The 27,048-nt window shown below is 49.1% G+C and overlaps 1 protein-coding gene across 3 annotated transcripts in view; it reads right to left on the bottom strand.

Annotated features, from left to right (window-relative positions):
* The window catches only part of LOC105880357 (EEF1A lysine methyltransferase 2), a 155,651-nt gene that overhangs the window by 52,495 nt on the left and 76,108 nt on the right, over positions 1–27,048 (bottom strand). For all 3 annotated transcript variants that reach the window (XM_012781332.3, XM_012781334.3, XM_012781339.2), the window contains 2 exons: positions 17,819–17,873; positions 3,664–4,442 (listed from right to left, as the gene is read on the bottom strand). In XM_012781332.3, the coding sequence (XP_012636786.1) occupies positions 3,664–4,442; positions 17,819–17,873 (834 nt within the window). The remainder of the gene's footprint in view (positions 1–3,663; positions 4,443–17,818; positions 17,874–27,048) is intronic.

The following is a 27,048-nucleotide window of genomic DNA, read 5'->3' as shown; positions in this document are numbered from 1 at the left end:
AACCCTCGCCTAGGAACACAGAGTTCCCTGCAGCTGAGCAGAGCAGGTCTCCATCCCATTTATACAAGAAAAACGATGGGGCAAGAAGATGAACAAGCAAGAAGAAGTAAATGACAAGGACAGAAAAGGGAGGACAGAAACAAAAGGGGGAAAGCAGGCAAATAAAGAAAAGGGGGAGTTCTCACAGTGGACTGAGCGTGCCTCCCACGAACACCCACCCTCTGAAGTCACCCAGAACAAGCCCACACTTTCCCTCCATGGCCTGCAACTGTGACAGTGATAATGAGCATTTGTTGGCACTCACCCTGTGCCAACCAGTGTGCTGGGTGGTGTGTATGTGTATTCATATATTAACAGACACAGAGACACACATATATATATTGATAGATGGAGATATATGATATACATATATAGATACACACCCTTATAGATACACACATACATACATGCACACACAAACACATTGTACACACGCTATTTCCCTTATTCTACCCACAGTCTTATGGTGGTGGTTATGGTGGTATTTGCTGCACAGATATATTAAGCAATTTGCCCGGGACCATCAGCCCCTTCTCTGGAGGCCTTCTAGTTTGTCAACATCCCATCCTAAATGTGGATCCAAAAATAAACACCATGTCCAGAAGAACCCTAGTGCACAGAGGCTAACAGAGCCTCAGTTTCCTCAGGACAGGCTGGAATGGACAAGCCCTAAGGTCACATCTTCTTCTGACATCCTCTGCTTCTAGCACACAGTCTACACCTGCAGGCACTTGCTCCTGCTGAACCCAACTGCAGACAAAGGCAGAGCCTTAGACCTCAGAGCCTCCTGCCCGCCCCCCATGTTGGTCTGACTCTTGGGTTCTCTCCCTGGTCCCGTTTCTGCTGGCAAGTTGGAGAGGCTGACAGCCAGAGGGTGCTCTCACACACACCCTCAAGATCTGCTCTGGACCCTGAAGGTCCCAGCCCCACGCAGCACCTCCAGGGAAGACAAGGTTTTTCAGCCCACCTGCTCCAAAAGTCTAACCTAAAAGGCATTTTGCACCTTTAATCCAAGGCTCTCATGCATCTGGTCCCAGAACCATGCATAAAGAGACTCCTTTACTTGGGCATAAAGAATGCTCAAGTGGAGCTCCCTCCCCCCAAAGCAAATGTATAAACCAAGATCAAAAGACCCAGCTTAAGGAAGCATGGGCCAACCCTTGGTACAAGCCTACCCTTCCAGGGATATGGAAAGCCCAACTATAAGCCTTTATTCCATGGGCATGCAGAGCAGACCCTGCCCACTTCCTGCGAGTCACAGATGTTAAGTGAAGCCACAGTGCACAGAGACCAGGGTCCATGGGCAGTTGGTCCCACATGAGTCACCATCTGGCAACATACAGGTCCTTATATACCAGTGACACGCCCAGCTCGCTGGGTACCCAAGCACAGAGCCCTGCATTGTCCAGGCTCAGGTCAGGGCTCTTAACAAATGTACAGGGATTCCCTCAAGCCTAGTTTTCACTGCCCGTAGAAGAGCAAGGCCCACCTCCTGAGGCCATAAGTCACCCAGTAGGGGAACCAAGCAGGCAGAACTACAGAACCCTGTGAGAGAGGCTGGCAGGGGTGGCTCAAGGTCTACAGGCTCATCTCCAGGGGTCTGGCTGCAGGACCTTGGGCACACACACTTCCCAGAGGTCCCTCTCTACTCTCCTGTACCCCGTCCAACCCAGGACTTGCTGCTGCGCAGGTGGCCAAGGACTGACAAGCTGAACCTGGGCAGCCTCCTCAGGCTCCAGTGCACATGCCCAGATCTTGGAGGCCCACCTGGAGCCAATGAAGCAATCTACACATCTGGGTACAGCCCCACTGAACAATATATTTTTAAACAGTTTCTACCCAAGTGAGGCCAGGAAATGTCTCCAGTGATGGCAGTGGTTATTCCAACTGTGGCTAGTAAAATATAATAACATGTGTAAGTTGTTTTTTATTACTTATCTAGCTTATTAGCTAATAAAATAAGCTCAGCATTAAAAATTTAACTGAAGCCATTATAGCACCCAGAACTCAGGGCTCTGGGTTGCCTTCAAAAGTCACCCAAATCTGTCACCTTTCCAGCCTTTTTACTTATTTAAATTTCTCTGGAGAAGGAAAATTCCTCCTCGGGCCCAATGAATGTGTTCAATCATTGTCCAGCTAGGAAGGTCAAAACTGTCTACTACACAGGAAGGGATACACCGGGAGCCACAATGGAAGACACGGAACCTGGACCAGGAAGGGCAGGAGGTCTCCCCACACTACTTCAGGCTCCCCTCAAGTGGACCCACTGGCATAGGGAGGCATGAGCACACCATCATCTTGCCCTCCTTCTGCCTTCGCCGGGCAGGGCCAGGGCTCTGGAACAAAGGTAGCCAGAACGTCTGGACTCTGGGGCCAGGCATGCTCAAGGCTTGAGATACCTGCACCTCTTCTTTTGTAGGGGGTCCTCTAGGCTGGAAGTAGGAACTAAAAGGGAGAGAAGAAAAACTCCATAAATAGAAACTGCATTTTTTTCTAAAATGAAAGGCAGCCCAACTGAGAAAACATCAGGCATTAAAAGGAAGACACTGTGCCCACTCAAATCAGAGTGGACACAAGCAGCCTGCCCGCCCAGGATCTAGCCATGATGCTGCAAAAGCAAGACCATCCCCTCTGAGACTGTCCCCACCAATAAACAGATCTTCCTCCTCCCAAACCCAGCAAGGATGAACGTTTATACACACAAGACCAGCAAAGATGATGGTCCACACCATGGCAGTAAGCAACTGAAGCCTTCTGGATGGACACAGAACCAACAGCGCTGCGTCCTGTCACAACCACCTGGCCCCAGTCAAAGGTCACAAGGGCTAACCCTATTCACTGGGCCTAGACACTCTTATCCCCAGTAAGAACAAAATACAGCCAACCCTTAGGCTCAGAGATTGTCCTGATGATGATATATCAACTCTAAGTTCATCTCATTCAAATCAATACCCAAGATCAGTGCTGGCATAAGGCAGGACTCTAAGACAAAGAGGATAAAGTCCAAGTGACAGGGGTTGTGTGGCCAGAGGCTCTCCTACAGCAAAAAGCCAGGATGATTACAAAGGAGGCACAGAGGATATTGATCACTATTTCTTCATGGTCTAACATTTCAAAGCTTAATCAAAACAAGGAGCACCACCCCCACCATCTCTTGCTCTCTAAAACCATTACCCACAGCCCTGATCTCAGGATCAGCATAATCCAAGCAACACTGAATCCCAGTGTGTGTGAGTGTTTCTTACAGTGGCTGCAGGGAGGGCTTCCTGAGAGAGAGGGCTCCAGCAAAGGCCAGAAGGGGAGGACCAGTGCTGCGTCCCATTGGTCTGCCCGCCAGTGCCCTGCCTCTCACCATCCTTCTGCTCTTGCACCACTAGCACTGCACATCACAGAGAAAAAGCAGGTCTGATTTTAAATGGAGAGAAATAATTTTTTAAAAAAAAAAAACCAACTTGAAATAATCTTTCTTTGAATAGGATTTTTAAAAAACAAAGAAATTAACCCACTCCTGAGTATTCTGAAATAAGCATTATGTTCTCGGCCAGGATGGGCCAGGATCAGCAGAGGCTCTAATGAGTACCAAAAGGATTCTGCAAGCACCCTGCAGGCTGCTGGGGCTCTTACCTGGGCCATCTTGGCAAGGTCCAGGGAAGGCCTCTGCTCCTGTACTTCTTCAGGGCGCCGCCGTTTAACACCAACCTTCTTGTCGTTAAGGACACATGGCTGGGAGCGGCTTCGGGCAAGCCCACTGGAGCGTCTCACCAGCTCTGGCGTTGAGGCAGGTGTGCTGTTGGCTGAGGGTGGGCAGTATTCTGTAAAGGAAAACTGGTCGTGCGAGCAGGACAGGGACCGCTGCAGGTCCAGCCGGCCCCCTCCCACAGGGTGTGGGTCGGGGCTCCAAGTGTCGCCCACCTGCCCACAGGGGGCTGAGCCCAGCACCCCTTGGCAGGGCTGCCCTCCAAATCGGTGGTGGAATGCTGCCTGGTCACAGGGCGAGGAGAGCACGCTGGCCCGGGAGGGGAGACTGAAGCTGGAGCTCCTCTGCATGGTGCCGACGCCGTTGGAGTAGCGCTGGACACTGCCCCCACTGTAGCAGCGCCTCTTCTCCACAGGAGTCCAGACTTTGGAGCCCAAGGGCCTCCATGATGTCCGGCAGCTGGACATCTCATCGGAGAAGGACAGTGAGCGGCACTGGCGCTTGCTGGGGGGTGCTGAGGGGTTCCCGTTGTGGTCGTTAATGCTGAGGTCTTTGATCAGGCTAGTCACGGCGCAGGCAGTCACTGCATCCCGGTGCCACAGTGAGCCATCCTGACACTTTTCAGGCAGGCATTCCCAGATGCTGGCGCTAGGTTGGTCAATCTGAAGAGGGCACTTCCTGTCCAGGTCTCGCCATCTGTCATTTTCTGGTTCACAAATAACACAGAGAGAAAACAGGATTTGAGAAGCCTTCACTCCAGCCCTTTATCACCACATCAACAGCCCGTTTCAAACAGAGGATGTAAAAGCCAGAAGGCCCTTCAAAACTATCCAGTCCAGCCTCATTTTACAGATGAGGCACTGAGGCCCAGAGAGAGGAAGCGATTCCCAAGGCTTTGGGCTAGCAGCAGAGCAAGGCCTAGAATCCAGATATACCCCTGGGACTCCTGATACAGTTTTCTTTCCATCATACTGTACTGCCATCCAGGAAAAATTCAAAGCAATAGTCTTTTACCCAAAATGCTTTCTCAGCTTATAGATGGAAAACCAACTTGCCCTGCACCCTGTGCTGGCCAGTAGCAGAGTCAGGGCAACATTTCTGTTAAGTCTCTACTCAGTTCTCTGCTGCTTTTAGGACTTGGAATGAATGTCCTGGCAGAAGATCACAAGCAAAGACGAGACTTTCAGTACTTCAGGTGGTCACGGCCAAAAAGGGGCTGAGGTGCTTCCAGGTTAGTTCATCTGAATTCCATTTTTAAAGTACTTACTGATGATAGAAACTGGATCTTTCATTGACTTGTGCCCCCTCCACCAAAATGCTCAATAATATTAATAACAACAATATGCACATCACCAACAGCTGCCAATCACAGCACTTTCTCTGTGTTCACTTGATTTCTCATTGAAACTGAGGACACTTCAAGCAATTAAAATGTGTAAGAGTAAGTCTTGAGCTTCACAGACTTAAGGGTACAATTTAAACTTACAGATTGAGTTCTCTACTTGAACATATGAATAAATAAGCTAACCCTTCTATGAAATGCTGAATTTGCATTTGAACCTTTATTTTAGAGACATTTTCAAGAACTATTTGTTGTTTCCTACTATGGAATTAGGCATTATGCTGGGCATTTTAGGAGATGCAAAGATAAATTTGACATAGTCCTGGTATTCAAGTTTATAATACAAAAGGCAAAGTTACAAAATACGGTATGTTGTCAGGGATCAAAAAATTAGCACTTTCAATTTTTTTAAACTGAAAGTATTTATAAATCATGCAAATTGTGAATGGCTTGAGTTAGTCAGCAGAAGGATAGAAATGAAACCTGAAATAATATTCAGTAGGTATTTAAATACACATTTACTGAGCATTCAACCTGGGCCCTGTAATGCACACAGCACCCTACATGCAGCTGCCAGCATGGCCCAGACAGAGAGAATAAGGCATAAGGGAGGTTGAGAACTAGCTCAGGGCCACACAGATAACGCGTGACAGGCTGCAAACCCAGGCTGGTCTGACCTGAAGCCCATGCTCTTTTCACTACATTACAGTGCTGAGGGGAACCACAGGTGAACCTGATACTGGCCCTGCCCTCGAGGAGTTTATGGGTTAAGCAACATGGGCTATAGGTTCAGAGAATTGCTCCAGGCACCAAGGACTACAAACCCATCTCCTCTACGAGTAGCCACTTCTCAAAGGGCACTGAGACACATACACTGGACTAGTTCGAGATGGGTGACCAGTGCAGGCCAAGGGAGATCCTTGAGCCAGAGGAAAAGCCAAACCCACTAAATGTGATGCTTCCTCCTCTAGGGCAGCCTGCTGAGCGCATGAGACCCAGAGTCTGAGGGGCTGGGACCCTGGTAAGGGACACAGGGAGAAACAACCCAGAGGCTGTATTCACAGAAGACCTCAGAAACAGGAGAGGAGGGAGAGAGGAAGGCCACTTGGAACAAAGCAGGGCTGCTGGTAATATCCAGTTCACCTCATTGCTGAATCTTCCCTAGCCCTGACCAAGGAAAGTCTCAATACCTGTTCCTTCAAAATGGACTGCATCAATTATTTCCCCAAATCACCCGAAAGTATCTTCTTACACATTGTATTTATGTTGTTCAAGTACGCCTTCACTACCCACAGAAATCATTCCCTTTGAGTATTCACCATTCTTTTAAAACAGTTTAAATTTGACATTAGTCAGCAGTTGAAAGTTCAGTGAACTAACATAATAAAGTAAAATTAAAAGAAATATAAACTAACATTGACTGAGTCATGACAATCTGTTATCTGATTTAGATAAAGAGGGAAAGTTATTTTTTAAAAAGTGAAGATTTATGTCTGATGATGTTCATCAAAATGATAATAAGTAACAACAAAATGGTAAACATAATTAAAATGTCTTATGGTTGGAGGCTGGTTAAATAAATTATCAAGGAATAACATGGAGCATGAAAAACCAGAGTTTCAAAGGATATTTAATGATGTGGGGAAATGCTAATAATGTAATGCTAAGCACAAAGAAACAGGAAAAAGACTATATAGACAGTACGATTCCTATTTAGTAAAATATGTATGTTGTATGTGAAGGGATATGTAAGGGAATAAAACCAAAATATTTAGTTGATTAGCAGACAGCTGATTTATTTATATTTTCTCTTTTGTTTTCCTATAGTCTCCAAATTTTCTATGAGAAAAACATATTATCAAATATGTAGGGGATGAGACCATCAAGCCCACCAGTGCCGTGCTCTTGCTTAACTCAGGACATGAACCAGGGTCAGGGTGAGGGCCTACAGCCCCATCCTCCTCCAGGTTGGCTCCTTTGGGTTTTTAAGAAGTTGTGTAGAGTAACACCGGCCACCAACTTCTCTTTTGGGACAAGGCACTGAGGCACCAGATGGGCCAGGAACATAACAGACTGAGGAAGGACCCAATGGGCCCAGCCACAGAGCAGCAAGAGCCCCAAGATGGCACCGCAATGGCTGGTACTAAAGGAGCCTGAAGCATATAAGAGTGTCAGGCCAGGCCTTAGGAAACCCAGAATACTAAAAGGAGTTGATCCTATCCTCAGAGGACACCACTTTCTGTTACATTTTTCTTCCAGCGGCCTGGAATTTTGCCCATATATAGGGAAATCATGAGAAGACTGGGGCATTGAGCAAGTTAAACATGAATATACCATGTCTCTCATATGGCAGTGCCCTTCCTTTCCTGCGGCCATCCATGATCTTAGTGCTTCTTGACTAGACTCCTCAGGGGCTCCCTACTCCACCTTCTCACTGCCTCTAGAGAACTTTATGAAGCCCACACCTATCGTGGCAAGGCCCCTTCAGTTGTTGCCCACTGCCTCCTGGAAAGCACAGAGCGTTTCAGCCTGGCACCTGGGCCCCTGCCTCCTCCTCCTGTCCCCAACAGACCCTACAATCAGGTACTAAACTTCCTATGACACTGGCAGTCAGACGGGAATCAGGTAGAGTCAAAATCAGCTGTGAAAATCCCTGAAACTGCCCATAAAGTACACCCCTTCTGGTTTGTGTAGATAACACTGAAGAGTCATTCTTATTAGTCTTTTCTAAAGATTAATAAGGAGACTGCAGGAGTGAGCACAGGTAAAATCCACATGCAGAGGGTGGGAGTCCAATTTACTTGGCCTTGAGGTTACCTATCACATCCCCAGTGGGACCGGGTTGGATGGTCAACTTTAATGCGTCCTGGCTTGCCTACAGGACCTATTCCACTGTGTTGAATAAGCCCCTATGACCTCAATATGTACGATTTCTTTGTTGCAGGGAGGACTCAAAGAATCAGCTCTCAACTGTGAAGAGAAATTATAGCTTTTCCCCCAAACGTCAGCTCTTTCACATCTTCACACCTCTGCAAAGGTCTATAATGTTCTCCTCGTATCTTTATCCTCTGTTCACCAAGAGAGTCTCCTCATTTAAAAGCCAACGCAAACCTCCCTGGAGGATACGCTTTCTCTGTATGGCCCTTTGGCACCCACAGCTCTTTGCCTAGATTTTCAATTGTATGGCACGTATGTTACCTGAACCTGAATTATCTGCCTACACGTCTACTTCTATTGGGCTGCAAACTCAAGCACAGTCCTGCCCAGTTTGCCTCTCCCGTGCCTAGCACGGAGTGTAGCACATGGCAGTCCTCAGTTGGCAGTGGGTGGAGGGAGGAGTGGATTGCAAAAATGCATGTAAAAGCTGCAGAGATGGTTGTGAGTGTTCACTTGGTCTTGCCTGCCCTTTGGCCTTGGCAAAGGTAAGTCTTGCTTGGCCAGGCAGGTCCAACCTGGGCTGTGCCTAGTACTCTCTGCTCTACCTGGGCAGTGTGGCCATGTGTAAAGCAGCTAGGAGACTTGTTGGCGGGGTAACATCTGAAATACTCTGAAAATGCAAAGCACTGCTATTGTGTAACAATGCCAGCCAGGTGGCCACTTGTTCTGTCTGCAAGGCAGATAGTATTTTAATTGTTTCTATCTTTATCGTTTTGAGAAGTACAATAAAAGAAAAGTAAAAACAATCGAAGATATGTTTAGCCCTGTGTTTTCCCCCTTTGCTCAGGGAACAGAAAGCAATTTGTTGGGTCAGGTCACCAGACAAAAGAAACAGGAATAGAAGCTAATTTTTAATAGCAAAATGCCTCAAGTGCTAGGCCCCGACATCACACTGTACAAAGGGCCTCGGTAGCACTCGGAAAAGAGGGTACTCCCACCCTTCCATTCAATACCACTTCTACACAAACAACCATAACTCTTTCAAACGTCACAATGGCCAAGGATGTGGGGAGTCCACTGAGCAATGTTCACTTAGTGTGGTGGAAAGGACATGGACCTGGGTTCAAACCTCAGCGCTGTAAGATATATAATCTCTCAGAGCTATTATGAGCATTAATTAGGTGTCTAGTATAGTGCCTAGAGCAGGCTCTCAAAACTGGCAGCCATCAATGAGATGATGAACAGTACTGGAAAATGCTCTTCTAGTTGAGGCTCAGCTTTTCTGCAACTGGGTACCAATCTCTGCGGAATCAGTTAGAATGGGAACTTATATTCCCTGCACTAGGATTTCTCAAAGTGTGGATTCTGGACCACCTGCAGTAGCATCCTTTGGGAGGTAGCAGGGGTTGGGGGTGGGGATGGGGGTTGCTAAAATGCAGATTTCAGGGCCCCATCCCTGACTTGGTAAATCAGAATCTCTCAGGGTAGGCACCTGCATTTTAATAAGCTCCCCAAGCTATTTTAATACAAAAATGTTGAGAGCCACTGCCCTGGACTACAGGCTACACAAGGGCCTGAGTTTGCAAACAACTATCAGAATGGAAGTTCTGTCAGACTATCCAGCCATACCCAGGAAGCTTCTGGAGGTTGACAATTCTGGTCACTACAAATCTGGATTCATAACATCATGGAAAGTTGGTGTTTATGCTTTGGTTTGTGCCAATTATAGAAAGTAGAACTATGGAGAAGGATCATTTCGAAGTTCAAGTACTCCAAGGCCCAAGTTTCACAAGACAGGGTGGGGACCCCTCAGGGCTTCCTTCTCAAGTTGCACAACTTGCTCTGGATGGAGAGCCACTGGCAAAGGCCTGAGAAGCTAACTACTCCAATGAACAGAGTTTGAAACCCCCACCTTCTCCCTGAGAACATATTCTCTGTGGCCCATCAGCTGTGCCCTGCTTTGCAGAGGGGCTGTCCCCACCCAGAGCCCAACACCAAGACTCTGGAAGACCTGGCACACAAACTGAGGGCAAAGTCACCAGCCAATTAAGTTCTCTGCTGTGCCTGTTACACTAACCTTTAGGAGCATCTAAAGTTTCTCCACATCCTCACTGAGCCTATCTATACAAGTCTGAAATCACACGTGGACTACTGCGCACGTGTGCACAGCACAAACATACGCTAAGCCTTGCTTGCAGATGGGAGGGTGAACCACACCGACGCCCTTGGACTCAGTTCTCTCACAGACAATCTTGGACAGACTAGGTGACCAAGGTCTTTTCCAAAGCTAAGGCTCAATTACTGAGCTTGAAGTTTCTCACTTTTAACTCCCTTGCAAGACACAGGAGGATCAGATGCCCATGCACGCAGAGACAAGGACCAAAATCCCCAAATTCACACTCACAAGACTCTGGTCCGCGACTCCTTGACTAAGGAAACAGAAGGCTGCTGGGTGCACAGACTCTAGAGCTCAAAGAAAGAAAAATACGTGAGAGAACACGAATGGCGTTTGACCTCAAATGTTTTATTTCCATTTCTGCCCTTAAACGTGAAGGGAAATTCCCAGGGCTCCAAATTCTTGGAGACTAAAAGCCTTCTTAAGTTCAGTAGACAGAGAGAGGAGTTTTATACCCCTGGAGATCTCTGTGCTATGTATTAGACGTTGCCTTGCAGTGACATAAGCACAGCAGGCAGAATGTGGTTTCTAGAAAAGATCAAGCACCTTAAGTAGAGACCCAAGATGCAAGGTTCTTGCAGTCTCCCAGACCCAAGTAGCAAGTCTGCTGCCAGACCATGACTGCCTGACTCATTCTGGATTTCACACCTATTTACTTGTGCTGACCCTAGGTATCTCTCCCTTGCCCTGTGGGTTGAATTGTGCTAATTTGTCCACCAGGCTACAAGCACTTGATTTGGGGAAAAGCTGGCCAACTCTTTCAGTGGGGAACTCTAGAGAATTGAGGTCTTTCTGAAGACAGCTTTGTTAAACTGATCTTATAAAAAGAACACAGTGGGGGAGGGAACAAACAGGGCAATGGCCTGAGCTCTCCCTCAATGGTGTCATCTATTTTTAAATGGACTTTAGAGACCCTGGCCCCCCGGAGTGTCTCTTTGCCTGTGTTGCCAGAATGGAGACTCAATTCAGAGCTATGTCAGGAAGAAAAGCTCTCTGGCTTTGCCGGCCCTGGCCTCAGCCTCTGGTCCTGCCCTGTCACCTGGAATGGATTGTAAGATGGCGATTGTGCTTTGGGTTCAGAGACAGCGACACAGGATACCAATCTCCTCACACAAAACAAGAGGGAAAGGGATTTGGATGGCTGGAGATAACACTTCACCAGGCTCCATGCAGGGAAGCAAGAAGGCTGGCCTGTGGGGCTCTGGGAGAAGACAGAGAGGCTGGTGAGGACAAAGAGCAGTTGCCAGGGCCCTGCCCTCTCCAGCAGGGTGGGAGTACCATGGCAGGTGCCACTACTTCTGGGAAGTCTTTGCTCTTGTAAAAAAGAGGCCCAGTGGGATACCCTAGGTATAAAAACCACACGAGACTAGGCATCTGTGCTAGCAGGATGGACTGGGGCCCTGCAAGAGCCCTTTCAGCCCAGACTGGGACCTCCCCCTCCACCTGCCAGGCCCCAGGGGCATTCACAAATGTGCAGGGAAAAGCTAGTATTTGCAATGGCAACAAGAACTCTGAAGGGACAGCAATGTCAGTTTCACTGATTTTTCATCCTGTTTGTGGTGCACACGGTGCATGTGAAGCGGGCAGCTGCTTGTGATGCATCTCTCAACGGACAGATGCACACAGCAAAGCTGGGCGCCATCATATAGACTGGGGAACTGGCAGCTGGACTCTTTAGGAAACTGTCAATAAATGTGTATTTACTGTTAATTAGCTAACACCCCAATGGGATCCTGGCTAAAGCGGGAAAAGAGCATGAGTATGTATCTCAAGCACATTACTCATCTCATGGGTTGTCACGGTGATCCCCATCTTACAGCTGGGGAAACCAAGCTTCAGAACAACGTTGCATCTCCCTATGGACACACAGCTGGCAAAAGACAAAGCCTAAACTTAAACCTAGTCTGCAATCCCAAGGCCATGCTTTCGCAGTTGGGCCAGGCCGCCTCCTAACTTGACTGTCTTTCCGTGTGGAAAACATGGCACCCAAAGACAGTCTGGCAGTGGCCATTCCCTGTCCTCAGGCACTACCATGGCTCCCCTCCCCAACCGCAAGTTGGCCCACCTGGGAGGCTCTGTTTTCATTTGCCATTGTGAACAGCTATCATGTGCCAACTACATTTTGCATCTACTTCTATTCTGTATTCTATTCCAGAAACACTGTCTGAAACTGAGAAATGGTACAAGGAAGAATTTAAAGCATCCTATACAGACAAGTCTTATACTATTTTAGAGATTTACACAAAATTAGAAAAATAGAAAGACAAAAAAATTAAAAATAAAAAAATCACATATATGACCACAATAAATTAAAAATAATAAAGTAGATCTTTTGAAAATCACACATATGTATACTTGTATGCAGACGTAATTTTTTTTTAATGAAAAGAAATCTCATTCTAGATTATACTGGTTAATAAACAGTCTCTTACAGGAGGCCATGGCCCAATCATCATATTCAAAATGATATCCCTGAAAGACAGAAAAAGTCTGTCTTTGGTCTCTGTTAGAGACCAAATATTGGGCTTGAATAGCTCTGATTTTGTCAATGCTGTTCTTCATTTTGTTCCATTCATTTGTTCTAAGAAATCGAAAACACTCAACCTCTGAATGCCAGCCTTTTCCTACAGGTGTAATCACTTTCCACTTTCAACAACAAACCATGGCTGAGTTAAAAGACCAAAATTTACCAAATCTCAAAGTGAAATCTCTTAGTCCTACCCAGCTCAACACAGCCAACTGGTTTACCCTGTAGAAATTAATACAGAGAGTGCCCCCGGGAACAACCCTTTTATGTACAGAGTAGACTTTAACAGCCAAGTAATTAAACACGGAAAGTGAGGGCTTGTAATTAAAACGCTGACAAACCTGGACTGCAACAGAACAAGCAGGGCTGCTGTAATATTTTTACAATTCCTTTCTATACATAATGTATGATCCTTCTGCTCAAGTTTCCTCTATGTTCTTTGCCTGTGAAATAATTTACATTAATAAATAATTTATTACCATAACTCCTAAAGTAATTATGGGTTTCCATCCAGTTTTTTTTAGCATATGAATTGTTTTGTTCTCTGTCCACTGACTTGTATTTACAAGACTTTTCCTAGTGGCCTTATTGAAATAATTGGTATTGCCTTCGCTGTCTCACATATTATGCAATTTCCAGTCTTCTCCTCGCCTGAGTGGTGAGGAAAATGGAATGTGTGGTGTCCATTGTCCCCTCAACAGACAGCACTGAATGGCTACAATTAGCCAAGGGTGGTAAATGGAGACTGCTATCACCCCACTTTCCCTGTTTCACCAAAAAAGATTAAACTAGTGCACGTGTGACCCCTACAAATGGCGGGAGATCCAGAGGGAGCCTGTACTGAGGCCACACTCGAGCCCCTGCCTCTCCCAACACAGGCTGCTTCTCTCAGCCACAGCCGAGGCCCCTTTCTGCACCCACCAGAAATCAGAGCCAGAAGCAGGGGCTGGCTCACCTGCCTGGCCATGGCACGCCCATGGAGCTGCACCTGACCAACGTTTCCTTTGTCAAGAGCACAAGAACTAGTCATGCAGATGGCCCTTACCCAGAAAAGCTGTTGGCAGAGGAAATTCCATGTCAGCACAGAAGGTGGGCTGGGGATGTTCTGGGGGGCGAGCAAGGAAACCAAGAGGGAAACATGGCCCTTTGGTGACACGGCTGAGCTGGTATCCCAATAGGGGGCACTGGGGCTGGCACAGAGCAGGCTGGGCAGCGGCTCAGGCTGGGCAGCGGCTCGGCTCCACTCTGCCCTGCTCCTCCCATCAGCACCTCATGCTGGTTTGTTTCTCTCCCCTACTTTGAAAATCACAAAATCATTTGTGTCAAGTTCCCAAACTGGTGTGAGGAACACACCAGTGGGCAGGGGCCCGATATCCAGCTCGCAATCACAGAGAGTGAAGTACTTTAAAAAAACAAACAACAACAACAACAAAACAGGCTGGGCACAGCGGCCCACACCCTTAATACCAGCACTCTGGGAGGCTGAGGCAGAAGGATCGCTTGAGCTCAGGAGTTTGAGACCAGCCTGAGCAAGAGTGAGACCCTGTCTCTACTAAAAATAGAAAAATTAGCTGGGCATGGTGGCGGCTGAGGCAGGAGGATCACTGAAGCCCAGGAGTTTGAGGTTACTGTGAGCTAGGCTGTCTCCATGGCACTCTAGCTTGGGCAACAGAGCAAGACTCCATCTCCTCCCCCCAAAAATTATGGTGAGCCCTTGATTCTAATAGTAATACCTTTATGTGTGTGCAGGGGAGGCCGAGCCACTTGAAAGGGTGGCCTTTCAGGCAGCAGCAACCAGGCCACTGTGCTCCTCCACTACTGCACCTGCCTGGATTTTCATCAGAACATTTACGAAGCTCCAACTCATGGTGGCTTTCAGCTAGGACCCTTGCATGGGGGCTTAGGAGGGAAAAACCCTGAGTCACAGGGCCAACTGTCTCCAGCTCTCTCGAGAGAATGCCACTGATGAGTGCCAGAACACAAGTCCCTTATCTCCTGGAGACAGGCTGGGGGCTAGTGATATGATAATTTGGCATTTTATCTTTGCTCAGCATTGTCCAGCCCTGGAAGGGCCCAAAACCCTCTTACAAAAGTCCAGCCGGCCCCTCACAGTGTTGAAAAGCAGGCACACCTAAGATAAAAATCTCACCAACTGGGGTGCACTGCCAGTTCACAGGGCAAAGCCACAAAACCTCAATTCTGGGGCTAAGTGGGCTGGAGAGGTAACCTGAGCTTTGACTAGCCTGCTGGGCTTGGTAAGGCCTCCCCAAATGCTGATGCTTCTGCCCCAGCAAATGCAGGAAAAGGATAGAGGCAGGAAGGATGAAGGTGGCACCTCTGATGTGCTGCCAGCTCTAAAACCCCACAAACACCCGCAATGCTCAGGAAGATGGGGAGATTTGCCATGGCTCTAAGTGCCTCGGCCATTTCATCAAAGTTGGACTAACCCACAGGGAAGTCACTGTTGGTAGATCTTTCTCCAGCACCAGAAAGAAATTTCCCTGAAGGTAGGGGAAGGGTCTGATTCACTCTATCCCTACACCAAGTGCCAGACACACTGTAGGTGCTCAATTTATATCTACTAGAACAAGCCACTGATAATGAAAATGAAATGTGGTAAAATGAAGTACCTTGGTAGTGCATATTCACATGGTCAGGGTTTTCCTAAATCAGGGAGGGGGCTGAGCAATAGAAGATGAGGCCCGTGGGACTGAGAACAGCAGAGAAGGACGAATGGACTCCATGGAACCCCCAAGAGCACAGCTGCACCCAGCTTCTCCCTCTGCTGCCTGGCAGTGCCCTGGCACTGGCCCATGGACCAGGAAGAAGACAGGGACCCGTGCAAGGGAAGAGCCTGCCTGAGATCCAGGCACTAGATCCGGCCAGCACTTCCTGCAAAGCCACTCTGTAAACAAGAGCCTGGAGACACAGCACATCCCTCCTGGAAACCATGGGCCTCCCTGGTAAAAAGCAGGCCTCCCCCAGTAGAAATCAAATTGCTGGGCTCTGCAGGCTCAGACAGACTCCCTGGGCAATCTGAGCTTCTCCCTACACACTTCCCTTTCCCCAGGGCCTCTGCCTCGGTCGCTGGGCCTGAGAATCTCCCCTACGAGGGTGACTCTCTAACCCCCCCCCCAAAAAAAAATCCAAGGTAGTTCCTTTATTTGGGTGTGAAGGCCTCTTCTCAGGAAGAATTCTCAATTTTGGTCTCAGTCCTCTTTTTACCTGTTACTTACAGAGCGCTCACTCTGTGCTGATCTCTTTACAAATATTATTTCACGCTGTCAGCCCTCACAACAAGCCCACAAGGTAGGTACTATCATAATTGCCATTTTGCAGATAAGGAAACTGAGACTTAGAAAAGTGAACAAGTTCAGAGTGACTACATGAGCCCCAATCATGCCCATCACAAACCCATGAGAGTCCCACCTTGTTATGACTTACACAGTGCAAATGCCAAGAAAGCCTAATGTTATAAATGGTCTTGAAATAAAGAGCAACATATCCACAACCTGGTTTTCTGGTCTGGCCCAGTTATAGCTAAGATCTAGGCAGGACTGGGGGGCTGGGCATGCCCAGGAGCCTCTCTCCCTTTCCTGGGCATGACGGAAGAAGGCAGCTCAATCATGAGATTATCCTAGGAAGCAGGTGATGAGGCAGGCTTCTGGGCCACATGGTCAGGGTGCTAATCATTTGTTGGAAGCCATAAACAACAAAGCAGATATTCAATCATATGGGGACAGGCCTCAAAAGTGTATCACACCGGTAAACCAAGGCCAAGGGATCTCCCTGTTTCCATTGTCTCCGGGTGTCAGCACCAAGAGGATCATCTAGCTCTCCCAGAGCTGTGGCACGTGACTGAGAAGATCTTCCTTCTTCCCTACCTAAGTTCAATCTGCCTACAAAGGACTTTGGGGAGGGTCACTTCACTAGGCCACAGTTTCCCTGTATGTGAATGCATCCCCCTCCCCACTGAAGCCACTGGCAGAGTCAATAGGATCCTGCACATACGGAGCACAGCACTCAGTATGTCATATCCAGCGCCCCTCTATCCTTGCCACTGTACCTATGGGAATTGCGCCTAAAGAAAAAGAAAACACTGTACACAGAGGGAAAGGGCTGAGAAAGAAAGGCAAGAAAGACTTTACACGGTCCTACAAACTTTGAATTAGAAAGCCCACAGTGGTTATCTATCATCGAAGTCTGGTTTCTGACTCAACACAGACATTACATCTGTCAAGACATCCCCAAAGGGAGACAAGAAGAGTTCCAGGGAGACAGCACAAGGAGAAACTGTGCCAAAACATCTGGAGCATCAAGAAACCAATATAATCAATACAGTCATTTTTGTCCCCTACATAAAAACAGCAATTCACACTTGCACAGAAACAGAAGACCAAGGCAGCCTTCCTCGAAGGCACATCAGCAATATGAATCAATAACCTTAAAAAAGGTCCCTATCCTCTGACCTTTCTATTCTACTCTGGGAACTATCCCTAGAAATAATCTAAAAGGTAGATAAAGACTGAGACACTTAGTCCCTGCTAATTACAACAGCAAATAAAACAGACCCTTTAGCCAACAGCCAAGAAACAGTTACAATGTTGAAGACTTTCTGATACAGCCACACAATGCAGTACTAAAGACCATTAAAATACATGAAATTAACAATTTTAATGCCATGGGAACATGATGGTAACTACTACCAAGTGGAAAAAAAGCAAACGAATATAGTTTTATATAATTATATGTTCATCATAGAGTAGGCGAGGAAAAAATACTGAGAACATAAACATACACAAAAATATCAACAGTAACCATCACCAGGTACTGGAGCTAGAGAGATTTTCATTTTATACTTTACACTATGGTACATTTTCTGAACGAAAAAAAAATCAACATGAATTACTTTAACAGTCAGTCAGAAATTCTCAACGTGAGAGTCATAAACCACATACCAGTCCCTGTCCCTCATCCAGGCCAGCAGTCCCCAGGACCACTCCTGCACTGATGGGGACTGACATAGTTAAGACACATAGAAAGAGTCCTGCTCTTTGTAAACCTGTGTCCAAAAAGTGCTTTTAGTGTCTCACCTGGAGGACTCAGGCCCTGGCTGGAAGGACCAGTGGGATGGCTCTCAGGATGGCCTTGGGTACTTACCCATAATTCCACAAGAGAATAGTGTAGGTCCTTGACTCATCTTCTTTGGCGTGTGCTGAAAACAACCAGAAAAGCTATTCACTCTTCAAGTCATAAGAAGCACGTTTGCACATGACTCTGCACTGATCCTTTGCTAAAACCACAAATAGAGGGGTAACTGCCCTTTGCCAATGTCAGATTTGGGAAAGGAGAAAAAAGTATACGACGAGACAACATCTGCACGGAATTAGGCCCAGACTCTTTGTCCCAAGAGTTATGGAGTCTATCAAGCTAATGGGCTTTAAAAACGCACAAAAGCCCCTTGACTTCTGACAAGGGATTTTTCCACACAAGTGACGTGGAGGTGGGAGGGGGAGGTGTGATAGTAAACAGTTGAACAAGCTTTCCTGAGCTGGGATGAGAAGAGACTGCTAGAGCAGGGGACCTCCCCAGGGACAAGGAAGAACCTTGAGTGAGGAGCAGAGGGCCCTCTCTCCCACCCACAGACCCCTCCCTTCCAGATGCCAGGAGAACAGCTCCTCCTGACCTACAGAGAAGCGTCAGGTAATGCTCAGGAGGGCTGGCCTCTGCTCTGCAGGCTGTTCTGCGGCTACAAGGAGTCCCCACCAAGGCATTCTCTGAAGTGAAACAGAAAATCAAGGGTTCTATTTAGTTTCAGCATAACAGCTATGGCTTTTGAACGCCTCAGCACTGTATTTCCACAACGGTTCCCCTTTCTACTGTAAATATTCTCTACATACTCCCTCATACCCTACGCCTGGCCTCAGATGAATGTTATAGCCACTGGGTGGAAAACAGGCCAATGAGGACTAGAAGAACCCCAAATGGGCACTTGCTCAATGTCTACACAGCAAACTAAGCATGGAATATTCTGAGAGTTCCTTGTGATAGGGGACATGGAATATTCTGAGAGTTCCTTGTGATAGGGGAAACCCAAGTCAAGCACTTGCTGGTGAGGAAGAAACTGCCCAGCTGGAGCGCCAAGAAGTTCTTCCTCAAGCGTTGCAAAGGCTCCCTCCCTCCCTCTCTCACCTATTCAGTGAATATGTGCTGGAATTATTCGTGTGCAGGTTGGGCTAGGTGTTGATAATGCAATGGTGAAAGAACTCTTGGTTCCAAAGAAATCAGCCCTAACTGATAAAGGGCTCTAACTTCTGAGAGGAGCCCCATCACTACCACCCACCCCTGCCAAATGATGGGAACAGACAAGGCTTCTATGCTGAGAAGTGGGCAAGAGCCCAGGCCCTGGCTCTTTATGGCTTGAAAGGAGGGTGCGGCTGACTAAAAACACCTGGCCTACCCAGATAAGAGGATGGCAAGTGCCTAGCACTAGCTCCCTCATCCCATCCCCAGCTGCCCAATCCAGGGACTTCTGCACATGGCCAGCAATGCATTCATCCCACAGGGTTACTGAGGGTCCATCCTGACCAGCCTGGGAACACACACACTTCACTGAGATAAACACAGTCAGAGAGATAAACCATTACACTACAGAGAGACTGGGACACAGTCACGGAGATAAACCATTACACTACAGAGAGACTGGGGCTGGAGAGGGTACCTAGGGCATGTGTGCTGGGGCAAGGGTAGAGGTCAGGGCTGGTTTCCTGGGATGAACACCTGAACTGGTGTTGAAGGGCCAGAAGGAACTACAGAGGGCAAATGTGGGTGGGGCAGTCCTTCTCCAGTTCCCCTTCCTTAGTTTAAAACAATCCTTACACTATCGGGCCAGGTTACCTCCATGGATTCCATGGTGACATGACCATCCACACTATAGCCGTCCATAGAAATATCTGGAAAAAGTTATAGATGGCTGTACCTGCTTTCCTCCTAGCTGATACAGCACAGTTGTAAGCACACATCAAAGTCACCCAATGGAGAGGGAGTGACAAACACACTGACAGCCTTCCCACTGGAGCTGTGCTACCTGCACAGCCAAGAGCACAGCATATGGAAGCTCCCAGGTTTGGTGAGAAAAGTCAAGCCAGAGGCCTTGCTTGCTAAAGGAGACAGTTCCAGTGCTAATGGAGCATCAAGGCACAACACCCCAGGGAACCACAGCCCCCACCACGCGCTTGTCAGGAAGGCGAAGGCCACCCAGGCTAGGGAGCCCACAGAAGCCCATAGCGGGACAGGCCTAGGAAAGCAGGAGGGAGAGGGAGCACCAGAGCGGCTGGTGGTGTCACTGGCACAAAGGTGCCATGAAGGAGGGCTCGGTGTTTTCCACACAAAAGCAGGAAGCCGATCAGTGAGCCAAACCCTGCCTTGCCAGCAGAGCTGTGCTCACTGGCTGTTGCCCACGAAGCCAGGGTGTTCCAGACCAAGGGGCTCCACAGTGCCCTCCTGACCCAGACCCGCCCAGGGAAATGGACACATGAGTGGGCACCAGCCACCTTACCAGAGATGCTGGCATCTGTCAGCCTACAGAGGGAAGCCACTGGGCCAACACTGGGCTCCCCTGCTCACTCACTCGCTCATTCCATGAGGACTTGTCAGAATTTGCTGCAGGTGCCCAGAGCGGCCTGTCGTTCCCTGGGTGGGGAGTACACCTCTTATACCCTAGCACTGCCCCTGCTCCCAGCTACCACCAGCCCCCACTGAACGCACCTCCAAACTGCTCTTGCAGCCTGGGCCCTGGGGCCCTGTTTTCCAAAGTCTTTTTTTTTTTTTTTGAGACACAGGGTCTCACTCTGTCACTCTTGCTGGAGCACAGTGGTGTCATAGCTCACTGCAGCCACAACCTCCCAGGTCTCAAGGGATATTCCCACCTCAACCTCCCAAGTAGCTGGGATTATTGGCACGCACAACACACCCAGCTAATTTTTAATTTTTTTTTTTTTTTTGTAGAGACAGGGTCTTGCTATGTTGCTCAAGCCTTCTCAACCTCACTCTGTTCCTCCCCTCCTCATTTATGCCACGTGGTGGGGACAAGCCAGTTGCTGCTGTCTTGGAGCCTTTACACAAAAGGCTCTGCACCCTCGCTCCTGGCCTGTGGCCTCCTAGAGGCCTTCCCTGACCATCCTGGCTGAAGCAGCACCTCTCACCCCAAGCTTTTCTCTCCATCACCTTAATGTACACAGCGTGTATTGGCTCATCTATTCCTGTGCTTATTTTCTGCTCCGTGGGAAAGGAAGTTTCTTGAGGAAAGGGGGCTCTCTTGTTAACAGCATTTCTAGTGCAGAGCAGGCACCATGCCTATGGCACCTGTCAGCGCCAGCCCATCTGGCTCCTGTGCCCACCCAGTGGATGCTGGGCTATTGGAAATGGATTTTAACCAGGCAGAACCTACTGCCTCCCAAAATCACCAGGCTTATGCAAAGTCCAAACTCAGCGGGGAAGGAGTGAGAGTGCCAGCCTGAGGGTTAGGGCTTCCCCCTAATCTATTTGGCCCAGGCTCCTCATGTCAGCCTCTGACACTCCACCCAGAGGTGCCAGTGGACCAGCGATGGCGTACACTGTCATTTTCTAGCTTGAAGGAACAACTTCTCCACTTCCCTCTGCTCTAGATGAGCTGCTGTTTGCTCCTCTCACTGAGCTGATGAAACTGCATGGCCCAGTGGTACAGCCCCACTTCTTCTGCTGGCAGCACCCCAATTCCAAATTGGGGTACCTCCCTCCTCACTGGGTAGTGTCTCGGTGGGACTGTCAATCAAGAAGCCTACACCGCCCCAGCCAAGGAGTAGGCTCAGAACTCAGGCTGGGCTCACGAGACACTCACTGGGCTCTGTGCTCTGGCTGCTGAACCAAAGCTGTGCTAGGCTGATCCACCCAGCAGGGAGATTCTCAGCCTGCCCACAAGAACCTGCTTCTAAAGTCCTCCCAGCTGCGCTGGCCCTGCACTTTCGGAGGCCTAACTCACCAACTCTTCCCTCAACAACTCTCTCCCATTGCTCCAGAGAGTCCTCTTTCGGTGTGAGTTAGCTAGGGGTGGCCTCTGTCACTAACAAACGAGGAACCCTGACTGATTTCATGATTGGCCTCAAGACAAGATCAGGGCCAGTCTTGTTTTCTGAGCGCCGTCTGTGATTAGTATGGTGTACCCCAGACTGTGCCAGTATACCCTGACCACTGCCAGCTTTCCCTGGGTCCAATTCCCCCCAGGCAAACCAACAGAGTTCCCGCTTGGCCAGAGCCTTTCATTCCCAGTCTACCCAGTATATGATAAATTTCCCACTGGGATGTGCCATTCTTACAGGCAGCCTTTCTAACCCTTTGAACCTTCTGCACCCACAGTGGGAAGGACATGCAAATCACTGTGTGTTGAGGCCCACCAGGCCCTGAGGGAAACTCTTGGCCCTCTGAGGTTTCACAAGACACTCAGTGTCTGCACAGAAGTGAGCACCCGAGCCTTGGCTGAGCTCTGCAGTGAAACAAGACAAGAGCACATTTCCCCTTTGTATTTCTCCCACTGTGGAGTCTCTGTTCCCAAGCCCACCCCAGGGCAGGGCCTCATCTCTGTGAGACTTTTTAGATCACGAGAGAAGGCTTTTGGAATCAGATCCTCGTAGGAAAGGCAAAAGCTGGAAATCAAATTGAGGCTTCAGGGCCATCTGTCTAACTAAAGAAAGAAGCCCTGACTTAAATAAAGACACAATTAAGGCTCCAAATGAGGAACTAGCCCATCTAGAAAATGCCAGGCCATAGCCACAGTTCTTCACAACTTTCTCTGCAGATTATCAGCTGAAGCAATTAAGTTGCTTTTTCCTTCTCCTAAAGTAGTGTTACAGGGAGCCACATTGCAACAGGGAGCAGCTCATCCTCTGCACTGGAGTACGAGCTTCCAAAATGGAAACTGGTGAGATCGTGGCATAGAAAGCAGAGGGAGATCCAGGCCCAGGATGAGACAGAGAAGCTGGGAAGGGAAGTGTCCTTAGGCGGAGACTCACAAAGATGCTGACTAAGATACAGTAGCCCTGACTCCTGACACTTTGAGGTCTGCCAAAGCGTGAGTGGGTCCCCTTACTATCTTTGCCTGCCCAGGGTGAAAGGTATCAGACTGCCTTGGACTCTGTGTGCACCTCTGATTTCCAACTTCAGGCCAGCCTGTGTCCTGCCAGGGATCCTGGCTGAGGCTATGGCACCCAAAGTGCCAACTTGGTATGACCAAGAGTATGAAGATCCCCAGTGCCCGGGCAGCTGGGTATAAGGCCTGATGTGGCCACTAACTCTTCAGACTGGGTAAGTAACTTAGCCCTGGCATCCTAATCCGACAAGCACAGAGGAGAAGGAAGTACCTGTTCTACCTACAAGATCAGCCCCTCCAAAAAACTAGTGCTGGTGGTTGTGGGAAAAGTCAGGCAACCAGGAGCCACGTACCACCCTCTGCCCAGGAGCAGGCAGTCATCAGTTCCCTCTGGTCTCCAGAACTTAGAAAGGGCTGGGAGACCAGCTGGGGAGAGAAGGCCAGGCCTGGTCAAGGGAGGTGGTCACTCTGGAAATAAGAGAACAGGCCCTTGGCCTGAGCGTAGGCGTGCGGGAAGGAGCTGAGGGAGCACAGAGCTCCCAAGGTCAAATGTCTGGGCTGCCGTCCAGAGGAGCAGCTAATGTTAGAACACTGGAAGGAAGAGCCCACTTGGCAGAGGAAAGCGGCAGGGCAGAGTGGGGGAAAGGGGCCCAGGCAGTCATGCCTGCCGACTGACTGTACAAGCTAAGCCACGGCGGCGGTGAGCACAGCCTTCGCCCTCAGGCCATCTCTCCCCAAGCAAATGGCCCCCATGCTGGCAAATGCTAGATGCTGAGAGTCTGTCAGTCCTTTTTTCCTTTTTCCTTACACCTTTCTCAGAAGGACAGAAAGTCACATCGTCACTAGCATTTAGTTTTTTTTTATAAAGAAAAAGAGAACCATGACACAGACCCCTAAGAGAGCAGGGAGGAAAGCCAAGACCGCTTGCTCCTCAGCAAGCCTCAGAGGAAGCACTGCGGGCTGCCTCTCTGGTGTGCCATGACACCCAGGGCTCCAGGGACCCACATGCCTTTCCCCTAAGGTTTTAGACCCTCTCTCCTCTGTGACTGAGGCATGCCTCTAGGGCCTGCTCCTGTAATTAATTCCAATGCCTGTGCAGAGCATTTCTAAGCCTCCCCCAAATCATGTTTTCTTTTCTATCTTAAACTTCCACTTGTTATCATCTTAGTCTGATTAGAAAACAAAAGAAAAATTATTTTCCATCTTTCCTGTTGTTATCTTGATGGTATTTACATGAGGATGATGTTACCAGTTTAGGAAGCTAAAGCACAAACCCATCAGCTTCCTCTGAACCTTTGCAGGCTGTTCAAAGCAAATGCTAACATCAGCTTATCTTACATTCTGTCTCACAGATGTCATCACTAGGCAGATTATTTTGGGTCTTTCTTTAGTTATTTACAGCGTGCATCTTTCCCCAAGACCCAAAGGAGCCCTGAGATGATCGCAACCTCCAGAGCTGAGGCCCAAGCAGGAAGGCACTGGGCAGAGAAGACAAGGGCCTGGACTGACGTCTGTACCCTGGCACCCCCTCCCTTGAGCTTTCTGAGCCACAGTTTCCTGCCTGTTTAACAGGGTATAGATGGACATGGCCCTGCCCTCGGCTCTGGGAGAGGAAGGGGGTGACTGGACCTCTGTAAGCAGCCTCCCCAGGCACTCAGCACAGCCGAGTCTCTACGCCTGCCTGCTGGCCATGCTGCCTGCTGCAAACAGCACTGGGTTGGGCCAGGCCACACAGTGACTGACAAGAAAGCCCTTCTCCGAAGGGGCCACTCCCTACAACTGACCTCCCATCTGGAGCCAGGGGAGAAAAGAGGAGGAGGAAGGCAGATGGGCCCAAAGCACCAGGCTGGGTGGTTTCCAGATCAGCCAATAACAAAAAGTAGCAAAAAGAAGGATACTTTCCAAGAAGAAGACAGAGAGCTTGGGAAGAAAGCAAAGATGTTAATCTGTGAGGCAGCAGGAATGCACACTGTAGAATCCCTCCCAACAAGCTCATAGCTCTCCCTGCCTTGCTCTCCTTTTCTGAGATGTGTCTTCCTTCACTGGGTAGGGGTGGGAAGCCATGTTCCTCCTGGAAGGGGCTCAGGCTGCATCTCTTAGAAGAGAAACTCCGCTGACTTCAGGCCCATGTGCCCCAGAACCAGCTCTGCAGCAAACAGCAGCCAGTCCCATGCTGAGAAGGGCTCAAGCTCAGAGGTGGCCAATAGCACAGCTGGACCCAGGAAGGGCTCCTCTCGCGGGACCTGCAGATGACCCCTCACCCTCAAGGTTGCTCCTTTCTTGTCACAGCCACTCTAGTCACACCCATTTAGCCCTAAACTTGAGCAGCAGCTAGAGAGGGATTAGAACAACAGTGAGTGAAAAGTAGCCGGGAGGCAGAGACCTGTCCACTCACCAACGGCACAAGTACCCAGCAAGCACCTGCCACATGGGGGGCCCTGGTGTTGAGGCACTGGGTATTTAGCAACAAGCAAGGAAGACAACACTTCCTGCCTTCATGAAGCGCTCATTCTAGTATAAGCGGTCATTCAACAAATAAGATCCACAGGTAAAACGTTAAAGTAACAACTGCCTAAGAAGGAAAAAGATAGGCACAGAAGACAGAAGGGGGGCTGGTAGCAGAATTAAATTTTAGGCTGAATGGCCAGAAAAAGAAGGGATGGAGGGAGAGAGTCTTGCTATGGTAGAGAGCTCCACGCCATGGAAGAAGTACAAAGGCCCTGGGGCAGGCTCACGCTTGGCACACTGGAGCGAGGAGGCCAGTGTGGCCTAAGCAGAGCAAGGGAGAAGGGTGGCAGAGATGCAGTCAGAGTAGTCACATGGATGAGACTATGTGGGGCCTCATATATCCTAGCAAGGGCTTGCAATGAGCTCAGTGTTAGATATGAAGCCAGTGGAAGGTTCTGAGAAGAGGAGGGACAGATCTGACAGGGATCCCTTCTGGCTGCTGGGTGGAGAACAGGTTAAAAGAGCTGGAAGCAGGGGGCCAGTTACCACAGAATCCACATGAGAGAAGACAGCAGAAGGAACCAGGCGGTGGCAGTGGAGTGGTGACAAGTAGTGGAGTAACAGATATATACCAAATGCACATTGGAAAGGAATGGATGGCAGTAGCAGCTCTACTCCTTGCTGCAATGAACAAGACTGCCATGAAACACACACACCTTACATGCCTGCTCTCTGCTCACCCTGGCAGTGCTGGGGACACAGGGAGGAGCTGAACTGGGTCCTTGTCCTTAAGGCTGGGTCAGCACAGGCACGCAGGCCCCCTTGCAGGCCTCACAGGCTGCAGCCCATGAGCAGAGTGGCACTGCTGCCATGTCTAGTAAGGGCTGGAGAGACCTGAGGCAGAGAAGTCCACCGAGACTAGTGTCCAAACACCAGCCAGAGAGAAGAGGCTTGAACACATAACCAATCAGGAAGTAGGCCTGACAGGAGGGGAGGAGGCAGTACTAACGAGGAAGTTACTGACCCACTCCAGGTTGCAGCTGTCTTGTTTATAAATGAGGAGGTTGCACCTCACGGTTTCTAAGCCACTTCTACGCATCCTTCAAGGCCAAAGCTAACATCCTTATTCCATGATATGCTACAACCACACCAGCCCCACTACTCTACACACCCTGGGCTTAACACACACTGCAGTTATTAGTTACCGGTGATGGGATCCTGAAGTGTCACTGTATTCACATCTGGCCAGACTATCCCCCTCTAGACTGGGAGCTTCACAAGGGCAAGAAGTGCAAGGCCCAGCTCCGACTCATCTTGTTTCCTGAATTCCTCCAGCCCAGCATCCCACGTACAGAAGGTGCTCTGTGAAGGCCTCAGTGGCTTCCCCAAGCTCCTGCCAGGGTCAGAGACCTAGATCTGTCTGCTCCAGGCTTGGTTTTCACTGGCATGAGAATGGATCCCCCAAGAGTGCTTATGTGAGTGCTCACCAGGGGCTGTGAAGGGTGCCAGGAGGGGTTCCTGGGCAACATGGCCCTCGTCAGTCAACCCCTTCCAGACCACAGAAGCTGCCGAAAGTTCTGAGGACTTACCCACCCATTAAACTACCACACAAGAGTGTTTATGCCTGCATGTCACTTCTTCATGCTCCCTCTGCAGGGGTGCAGCCCCACTTACTTCTGAGGAATTGGGCTTGAAAGGGAAGAGTGGGGTTGCCGACGGGATTCAGCCGCCAAGGGTTGTTTTGCTCGTGGCCTGCCTCTGCCCCAGCCCACTACCACTTGGTCAGGGGATAACTCTAGAAGAGGGCAGCCAGAGGGCA

Source organism: Microcebus murinus, chromosome 14 (genome assembly GCF_040939455.1).
Source record: "Microcebus murinus isolate Inina chromosome 14, M.murinus_Inina_mat1.0, whole genome shotgun sequence".
Taxonomy (NCBI): Eukaryota; Metazoa; Chordata; class Mammalia; order Primates; family Cheirogaleidae; genus Microcebus; species Microcebus murinus.
Note: the sequence above shows the minus strand (reverse complement) of the source record. Positions and strands in the feature narration are given on the sequence as shown.